The sequence below is a fragment of the Episyrphus balteatus genome, chromosome 1 (genome assembly GCF_945859705.1).
Source record: "Episyrphus balteatus chromosome 1, idEpiBalt1.1, whole genome shotgun sequence".
NCBI lineage: Eukaryota > Metazoa > Arthropoda > Insecta > Diptera > Syrphidae > Episyrphus > Episyrphus balteatus.
Genome location: NC_079134.1, coordinates 26,086,790 through 26,097,433, shown reverse-complemented (window position 1 = coordinate 26,097,433; position 10,644 = coordinate 26,086,790). Strand labels below are relative to the sequence as shown.

Genomic DNA, 10,644 nt, shown 5'->3' with positions numbered 1-10,644 from the left:
TACTTTGAACTACAAGAGCAAGTTCGTGCAACCCAGTCGTGCATTTTATTTAATTTGCAATATTTAATTTTTTCTTTAATTTGAAATCGAATAAATTGAAAAAATTGATTTTTTACAACAACAGCTATACCTACATCGAATTGAAACTTTTCGGAACAATACTTTAAAAATATTGGAATACATAAATGTTTACATGGGTTTTCTCAGAAATCTTGTCAAACATGTTGTCAAGTGTCTAAAGTACTAAATATTTTGTAGTTTAAGGAATTCATTGCTGTTTCTCACAGTCATCTTAAGGGAATATGAACGAGATATTGTAGGATAATATTTCTCATTGTACTTTCTTGGAGTGACATGTTCTTTTTGGGGAATAGAAGATGTTATTTAGGAAAACAAATATATTTAATGTATTTAGAATGTTTTCTACAATCTTTTATTAATATACCTAAACGAATTTCTTTATACTTGACAGTAAAGGGTTTTGGGTAGTTCCTTATAAGGGGACTTTTTTTATAAGACCAAATACATAATTTTTAATTTGAGATTAAAATTTTTTGGTCATGTCTTAAAAACATATGGACGCTGTTTTGCATCAACGTGAATTCAAAAGCTTGCTTTAAACCCACTTATTTTAATTATGACGTCATTATTTTTAACCTGCGTAGTTTCACATGATATGACTTAAATGCTTGAGATAAATCTCAAAGGAAATTTTTTAAGAAACTCTCTCATCCGAATTTAGTCTTAAATTCTTATAAAATGTTCAAATTTGTCAGTATATTTTCTTTTTGGGTTTCAATCGATTTTCATCTCATATATATCCGCAAATGACAAAAAAGAAATTGACCTTTTTTTCCAATTCATTTCCTTGCTTGCTAACATTCTGTGTGTCCTTTCATATCGTCCTTTTGCGGACACAGGGCACTTACCTTATACCTTCCACCTGACCCTATTAATCAAAGACACTGACAACAAAAGATACGCACCATTAATTCGAATATACAACTTTTATTGGATAACCATTCTCGATATATCTCTTTACAAAACCAAACCTTCATTATCGAAGTTTAAAACTTATTTATCATTCAAAGGACATCATCAATATGGTTATGGTGCATAAAAATATTGTTATTTTTTTTTTCCTTCTTTTTTTAATTGCACCCGTTTCGGTGTTTATTTTTTTTTTTAACTTTTTTTTTGTTAAATGGCAGGAGCCACATGCTGTTTATTTAATTTGTCCATTAACACCTGCCCGGTTTTCTGTGTTTGGTCGAATAAGACAAAGAAGATGAAGGAACAATATAATTAATCACTTAATCCATAGCAATAAATTCAGGGGGCAGATGTTCCCCCAGTCTATCGTTATTATTGTTTTACCTTTTTCATTTTCATGTCTTTCTTGTAGATTAGAATGGTTGAAGTTGATTATTCATTGAAAGAATCTGTCTCCGATGGCAGATTAAATCATCAAAATGAATTTGAATTGAACAGGCGATGGGCGCATTAAAAAGTCCAATTTATATGGCGATTTCCATTTGAATTGTTGTTTGAATATTTGAAATTAAAAAAAAAAAAAAAATATAAATAAAAAACTGAATGGGAAATAACAAACAAAACATCTTAATTAGGTTAAATTGGCGCCATAACTAGAAGCAATTTCTGTTTTTTTTTTTTTGTTGTTGTCGAAGCCAATCGAGATGTCAATTATCATTTATCATTTACAATCTTAGATGTTTGTTAGGTTAGACGTTATGGCTTGTTATAGACGGAAGCTTGAGTAAATATAATGGGGATGAGTTCCGTATTTATTTATTTATTTATTTTTTTTTTTTTTCAAATTAAGCTGACCTAACCCATAACAAATGTTATTTGATTTCTTAATTGAATGTTCTTTTTTTATCACATAATGTAACAGTTCTATTATAATAAGAATACTGTAAAAATTTAATGATTTCGCTTTTGTTCAACATGCAAACCTCGAATTATAATGACTTGAACTTCAGTTTAGTTCTTGTGATATCTGAAGTTTTACTCATCTGATTTCAATGACAATTTATATAAGCGAAATATTAAAAATTTTTAAAAATTTTCAAATTACATAATAAAAGATATTATTTGGATTTATTTTAAATATAGGTATACAATTTTTTTATAATCGACGATGATTTTTTTTTTTTAATTTTTGGTATAATTGTGTTGAATAAGCATTTGTTTTCCATTTACAAATTAAAAATAAATTTTAAAACTAAATATAAATCTAAATCTGAAAAAAAAAATTGCATTAAAAAAATGCATTAAAATAAGTGTGTATTGGAAATAAAAAAAATTTACATTAAAAAAAAATGTTATTGCAAGTAAAAAATATTTGCATTCAAGATAAAATTTTTATTGCAAATAAGATATATTGCATTAAAAAAAAAACTTATTGAAAAAAAAAATAGTGCAAAATGTGTACATTAAATCATTTTTTTAATATTCGTCAAATTTCTTATAATTTTGGCTTTTTGACCATACATTAGCTATTTCAATTATAACATTGAACCAAATAGGTAGTCAAAATTGTAAGGAATTCGACGAATATTAAAAAAAAAAATTGTTTTTTTTTTTGCAATGGAGAAAATTTTTGTTTGCAATAAGATTTTTTTTTATGCATAATATTTGTATGTTTTTGTAATAAAAATTATAACATTTACTTTAAATGCAAATTTTTATCAAATATTTGTTTTTAATGCAATTTTTTTCAGTTGCAATAATTTTTGTTTTTATTTCAAATGCGAAAACTACCGCATTGTTTATAAATAAAATAAATACCTAGATAAAATAAAAAAAAATGCCAAGCCTTCAATAACTCATTATCAACTTAATTCATGTCAAAAATGAGAAAAAATTGTATTAAGTATTATTTTTTTAAGTGTTTAAAACAACGGGCACCGGGTTCACCTCAGCTACATGCTGCCATCTCAAAACTTTTAAGCGAAACTAGTCTTATTCGTTTTCCACTTTTCGTCCATGTTTGTCTACCTGAAATTGCCACTTTTAAAGGGATGTTTTAAAATTTGTATGCGATTTGACATGGGGACTTTAAATATAATTGAGAGCGAATAAATTATTTGATCACTATCTTAAAATATATTACATGCAAGATCTCACAACTTTACTCTTGTTGCTCAAAGTAAAATAAATTAGGCAACCATTGGAAATTTATGATTCTCCTTAAATTATCAAAAATAAAATGCACGACTTGGTCGCACGTACTTGATTGATTTTTCATAAACAAAAATTGAAACTTTTTTTAAAAATCCAAAAATACCTATTATTTTATGGAAAATTTTTCATAATTTTATTATTGAGGCTAAAAAAAGATTTTTGTTCAAAATTTTTCGTTTAAATTGGTTTAAGAGGTAGTCAAAAATCAAGAAAACGGTTCTATGACAAGTACCGTTAATAACGGTTTAAAACATATTTTTATTTTACAAGTTCGTTTGAGCCATTTTTTAGAAGAACAGCTTTTTCCATTTAGGTCATATGGCCAAAATTAATTTTGGGCTCAAAAAATTCTTAACTACCATAAGTTTCAAAAACTTTTTTTTTTAACAATTTAAATACCTACACTAAAATTTTCTTTTAAGATGATAACAAATATTTTTACCTGTAAATTTTGCTAAATGAAATCAGTCCAGCTTTTAACGACACAATACCAAAATCTTAGTTTTGAAACTTTTTGAAAATTTGACCGTTCTTGCCAAAAGAAAGATCTTTTATTTTACGTCGAAAGTATTAGTGAGCTGGGATGGAGTTTTTCTTTACGCATGAATTCATTTAAAAAGGTTTTTGTTAGTTTTTTTTTTCATCATTTTATTTGGAAGTTTTTGTATGAAATATCAATAAGTTTTTTGTGTTTTTTACCAATTTTAAAAGACTGGAACTATGACTATTTCACATTCACGGGGGTCAACCCGATTATCAGCCTACTGTAATAAGTGGTGCTATATCAACTAATGCTCAATTTACTTGAAAAACTTCCAAGCTAAAATTTTAGCAAGCTAACAAGCTAAGACCGTAACATTACACATTTTAAAAAATAAATTTGTTTTCATTTATTGCTTATAAATTACACTTCGTTTTATTTTGCCTACAATAGCTATTCGAAATTATAGGTTCCAATAGTCCAAGCGGCGACCGTCGAGTTACTATTAGCTCATAAGGTTAGAGGTTAAAATTGGTGTCAAATGAAAGATAAGTTTATACTGAAAATAGAAAAATAGAGTTGCCACTTCTAAAATGGGAACTTCCATGTGGCAACCCTATTTTAAAGGAAAAATTGTCACATAACTAATACATTCATATCTTTGTTATTTGGCCAGATAAACAAATTTTTGAAATGCCAAACGAAAGTCAAAATAGTAAAAAAAAATAATATAAAAAACGTAACCTTACAAATGTGGCAACCCCATTCAAATGAAAACAACACTGACAAAAAACTTCTTTGATCAAAACAGTATAACTTTTTATGCACTAGAAAGCTGAACTAAACACCATATTTTATATAATACTCTCTTCTATCTAAAAAATATCGCAAATGCAGACAAGTACTCGGCAACCCTATCCAAATGCTAAAAAGCACTAAAATCACTTGTTTTTTGATTAAATAAGTGGTAAATTAGTGGGTCACTGTGGCGTATGTGAAACACATTTTTACTGAAAATTATTATTGCATTTTTTTTAGTCTTGAGTGAATATTCAGTTATTTAAAAATGTTTCATCCAAGCGATATCTCCCATATATGTTGATTTTTATTTTTCAACTTGATCAGTTATAACTCGATATTGTTTTTTTTTTTAGAAATATTGCTTGTTAACAAGTTTATATAAAAAAATTTAATTTAATAAGAAAACTGTTTTATTTTTTTTCAAATTCATCAAACACAAACATTGCATTGTGCAATTGCTATAAATTTAACAATGTAATTTTGTACTACTTTTAATTACCTTCCTACATATCTACTACAATAAAACCATTCAAAGCTATTTATCCCCAATAGGTAGTATACTTTATCAAAATCGTTATGTATTTATTTATAAACCTTTTCAATTCCTATTTACGTTAGAATTCATTGTTCTATTAATAAATAAATTTTTCTGTTTTTCTATTTTCAGATTGCGAGTTATTAGAATTATTAAGCATGACGAGAAATCATCAAATAAAACCTAACCCCTGGTGTTATTTAGTGTTATAAAAAAAAAAGAAATTCCCATTTAAATTAAAAAAAAAAGATTTAAAAAAAAAAAAAATTTCTATTCAACATCAATTTTGTGTGAGAAGAGGCTAAATAGGCTAAACTAAAAAACAACAAAAAAAAAAGCTCAATCATGGCCTATTGGATGGATACGTTGCTGCTATTTATGGTTTTTGTTCAAGGTAAGTGTTGACTCTTTTTTTTTTGTTCATTTCTATGAGTTTGATCCCGTTTAATGTTTCACAATACTCAATTAGCAACAGCTGCAAAATGTTTAGCCACTTAATACGTCAAGATATAGGAACCACATTTCAAGAATGTGACTCCTCTCTCTTGATGAACTTTTTCTTAACATCAACCCAACAGCAGTTTGTATCTTGTATCTGATTATCCCAAACACAAAACACAAGACAACCCCAAGAAACCGTCTTCGTCGTCTTTTTTTCATCTTGCACCGTTTTGTGAAGGCGTAGTGGCGCACAATAACACCATAAGCCTTCCCACGTCAACAACTGAGTTAAAGGGAAAAAGTATCTAAAGGCAGAAAAAAAAAGTATCTTAAGTAGAAAAATTAACCTCGGACAATTGCAGTCAGCGAACTAATAAAAAAAAAGAAGAAAAAAAAAATGTTGCAAATGCCGAAGGAATTTTTCCCTTCGTTTTCCTTTCAGTTCTGCTTATTTTTTTAGCTTTGGATGTTAATTTCCTTTTTTTTTTTTGCTCTCCTTTTTACCGTATCTAATGCATAACTTCGCCATAGCCATCAGCACCAGCAGTAGAAGCAGAATCTAAAACCCAAACAGGCAGAGTAAGCATCAGAGCATTTAGCTCCTTTATGCTAACGTGCTAGTTTATCCCAACGGACTTGCTGGATTATGTAAATGAAAACGGGAGCGTAAAATGGGGAGTTAGAAGAACTATAGAGTTAAGGATGAGAAGGATGAGAAGGGGCAGAAGGAGGCATAAAACGGTACGGGTGGCGTGGTGGCAATGAATGTGTGAGAGAGGCTATACTATACCAAATGATGGCGTTATTATATGGCGGCGCTTCGGATTGCCTGGCATTATGTTATGCGTGATATGAGTATTTATGTTTTGATACGGGAATAATGAGTCCCCTGGGGTTAATGAAAAACGAATGAGTGCGCACAGAGCGAAGCGAAGCAAAAACGGCAAAAGGAAATAAAGTAGCAATATTAAACATTTTCGTTTCAATAAGGATTAATTTCTGAAAGAGAAACTAGCTATATTATGCCACCTATGATAGTTGTGTGGCATAAAATAGAAAATAGGGAAAACTAATATTATTTTGCTAATTTGCATAATTGCTTCTAAGTAGAATATTAGCACTTTTGTAGAGAGGAATGCGGAATGGAGATGAGATTTCTACATTATTGTTTGATCAATTTGTTTGTGTGCCAATTCTTACAACCTTTGGTGGCAAAACTACATAAAAAAAACACGCTCAAACACCATTAATCAACCATTACCTAGATACTTACCGTACTTAAGCAGGTTGTCAGAATGAATTGCGTGGATTCTTATTTTTGTTTTTTTTTGTTTTCTTTATTTTTTTTTTTAACTTTTTTGTTGACAAAAAAAATAAAATAGGTTGGCTCCTACCACAAGTTAACAACAAGTTAAATTGATTTTTCTTCCTTTTTTTTGGATAATTAATGATGGCAAATAATGTTGCAAAAGATCAAAGTCACTGAACTCGAGGAGGTTAGGAATTTCCTTTGAATTCCTATAGTATACAAAGTTATTTTTGTTTTCTTTTGACGAGAAATTGATTTAAAAAAAAAATATACTTACCTACCTATTGATTTTTGCATTTTTATTTGTTTCATTTCTAGGGGAAAAAAAAAGTTATTTAAATTAATCAAGTTTACCTTGGAAATAATAATGTTAATTTCATTTCTCATGGTTTTTTAGGTATGTATTTGAACTCCTGATCTTTAGAATTAAGGTTGAAGAAAGTTTAAATATTTTGACCTTTGAGATGATCAGATATTGGAACTATATCAAAAATAAAAACAATGTTATATTAAAAGGCATTCTTAAGTTGAATAAATATTCCAGAAATATTTTTATCAAATTTTATAAATTTGAGTTTATCAAGCTAATAGAAATCATATTAGTTCTTTTCTAGCAGCTCTAAATTTGGAATATTTAATTTTTAACAATTTATTGAGCCTCCATTAAATTTTGAAATTTGTCGTTTTAGTTAAAAGCTTTGTTAATCTAATGGCGTCTTTAAGTTTTCATCATTAAAAATTCATACAATTCACTCTGCTTTAGTTAAAGTCTTTACTTTTAATGGAAACTTTAAATTTAAAACTCCATTAAAAATATCCCAGGGATTTTTTATTTTTTGAAAAATTTAACTGTCAAAAGCTACAATTTTGTCAAATAAAATACATTTAAATTTGAAGATTTCAAGACGGTGTAACGATATTACCAGTGGAAACCAAAGGCTGAAAATATTGCAATTTATGAGATGATTAGGATTACGCAGCATCTCAACCCTGATTAGTTTCACTAGTCGTGTAGATATTCTCTAGTAGATCTTCTATATTATGTGCTCTTCTGTGCGCTCTGCAAAGTGGATAAGAAATGCATTAATTTCTTTGAATTTTGTGTCTATTAAAAATCTCAAATAAAGTGTTCTCCATTTAACCGTCATACCAAAAATGTCTGGCAAATCTATTAAAATATTCTTGTGTGGCGAAAGAGAAATGCTAGTAGTGACCAAAACCTGAAGCAATTTATCCCTATAACGTACAAGTCGTTTGAACTAAAACAATACAAAAACGACTTGTTCTGTAAGCCAAAATTACCAATTACCAAACGTATTATGAAATTGATTGAACACATTTTTCACCATCCCATTTTTCAATAGATATTCATGAATGTTTTATTCATTTTTAATTGTTAACTGACACTGAAACTTTGTTTAATAAAATAATAAATGAAACGACATTAACGCTAATGGAGAGTGAATAAATAGAAATCCTGTTTAAAACCTCCATTTGCTCTAAAAATCCCTCTTAAAAGGTCGAATTTGGTGTTTTAACTAAAACAACTTTTAAATTTAATGCTCAATTAGTTAATGATGCCAAACTTCAAAAAAAAATTATTAAAAGAGACTGAATTTGGTTTTTAATTTTAAAATTCCCTTTTTTAAACTTAATGTATTTTGACTCAGTAAGCCTAAAAAATACATTGGTTCTATTGAAGGTTCTCTTTTTTTTTTTACATTTTAAGGTTATGTTTATACTTTAAAGATATGTACCTATTATGAACTTATTTTAACCTTTTGTTACAAAATCTATTTGTTCCTTTTTAGGAGCTGCAATTTTTGAGATAATTTTTTATTTTTTACTTGATAAATTAACTACAAATGTAGTTATTTAAATTTAAAGAGAAATTTTTTCTGTAACAAAAATTTTTTTTTTTTAATGTTTGTAGTAATTGTATGCATTTGAGTATGAATAATTTAAAAAACTAGAACTGCTAGAGAAAATGCATTATGTAAGTCAGAAACGATTAAGGGGGGAAATCCCTCTGGAATTTTTTATTTTTGCATTATTTTTTTTTGCGTAATAAATTTATTTATCAACCGAAGAAACTATTTTCAGTGGTCTTAGCTTTAAATGAAGCCTCAAAAGTGCCTAGATAGTCCCGAAACCAATGCGCTCCGAACCTACCATAGCACGAAAACGAAAACTTTAAACGCATTTTTTTCGAAACTAGTTTTTTTCCGCGCCGTGCAATGTAACTCAAAAACTAATGAAGCTATCGACTTGAAATTTGAAGCAAATTACTCCTTAACTTATTGGCCAAAACATGAACCTAAAAGTTGAATAAAATTTGTACAGTAAATATTTTTTTTAACTACTTCTTTGTAAAAAAAACATGGTTTTTTTCGTTTTTTTGATTTCTAATTTTTATTTTTCATTTAAAAAAAATAAATTTAGGTTCATGCAATGCGTACTAATATCATCTAAAGGAAAAAAATTTCCTTTTTGATTTAAGATGATTTCCTGGACCTGTGCATTGCACGGCGTAAACTAGAGGCGTCAACTTTGAAAGGCTCCAGAGCCGCCATTTTGTTATTTTTTCATTTCAAAAAATTTTTTTTCAATACTTAATAATGTCAGTAATATCTTGTCTTTTTCCAAATTTCAATAAGTCCTTTCAGTTTTTCATATAAAAATATTGAAAAAGGTGTCGTCCAGAGGGATTTCCCCCCTTAACAAAGGTCTGGAAAATTTTAAAATGTGGGGCACTCAAAAAATCAATTGCTAGACACCTCTAGAATATATTCACCTAATATGAGCTCATTATATTAATGGGAAGGCCTCCACTTCACAATTTTCCATTTTTACATCAATCTATTACTAAAAAAAATCAGTTTTTTTATAAATCGACTTTTTAGCAAATTTCTTTACATATTCTTGTAGGAAATTGAATGCTTCACAAAAACTGGCCTTGTACTTTTTTTTCGTTTATCTATTCGTTTAAGAGATATTTGAGGTCCAAAAATAGACAATATCTTTAAAAATTCGTTTTTTTTTTTTAAAATTTTATAACAAATTGAAAAATTATAATAATCAAACTGGAAAGACATATTCTTGTAGGAAACAGATTGCTCCACAGAAAAGGTCTTCGTAACTTTTTTTATTAATCTAACCATTTGAATGATATTCGAGGTCAGAGTAAAAAAAACTATAAAAACATTTTTTACTCTTCAAAATTTTCACATTCACTGAAAACCGTTTAGAAGATATTCGTATCCAAATCGCAATGCATACTGGTCTTGGTTTAAAAAAAAAAAACTATTGAAATCAGTGGGCATTTGGGTTTGGATACGAAAATAAAATGATAAAAAAAATGTTTGCAAAATTTTAAATTTGAAAACTAATTTTGTAAACTCTTTTCAACAAAATTTTGTATATCTACATCTACATATAAATAAGAAAATTAAGATAAAAGTAATATTTTCTACTTGCTCTATAGGGCAAGTATTGGTTTCGTGTGGAAAAAAAATTTGAGGTTTTAATCAAAAGCAACATTACGATGATGGAGAATTCCGAAAAAGTGGGTCTCGCAATTCCGTCCGTGCGTCTGTACGTCCATCTGTACACATTTCCACAGCCTTAACGCGTGGACGGATTTTTTTCAAATTTGGTACAGATGATTTTTATAGAATTCTGAAAGTTGTTTTTTTTTTTGTTTTTTTTTATATCTCACTTAGAAAGTGTACCTCCTATACACATTTTTCAAGTTATACCAAATAACTCGAAAACGGCTCTAACGATTTTGATTAGAAATTTTGTGTATAAGTCCCAACTTTTGATTAAAAAAAAATTTTTTAGGAAGGTTAATAACGGTACCTGCCATAG

The 10,644-nt window shown here is 28.2% G+C and overlaps 1 protein-coding gene across 2 annotated transcripts in view; it reads left to right on the top strand.

Annotated features, from left to right (window-relative positions):
- The first annotated feature begins 5,144 nt into the window (after positions 1-5,144).
- LOC129907577 (uncharacterized) overlaps positions 5,145-10,644 on the top strand; it is a 141,702-nt gene continuing 136,202 nt past the window's right edge. Inside the window, exon 1 of one of the 2 annotated variants that reach the window (XM_055983858.1) lies at positions 5,145-5,418. In XM_055983858.1, coding sequence (XP_055839833.1) covers positions 5,370-5,418 — 49 coding nt within the window. In that variant the 5' untranslated portion in view covers positions 5,145-5,369. The remainder of the gene's footprint in view (positions 5,419-10,644) is intronic. The other variant, XM_055983859.1, reaches the window with a different exon arrangement.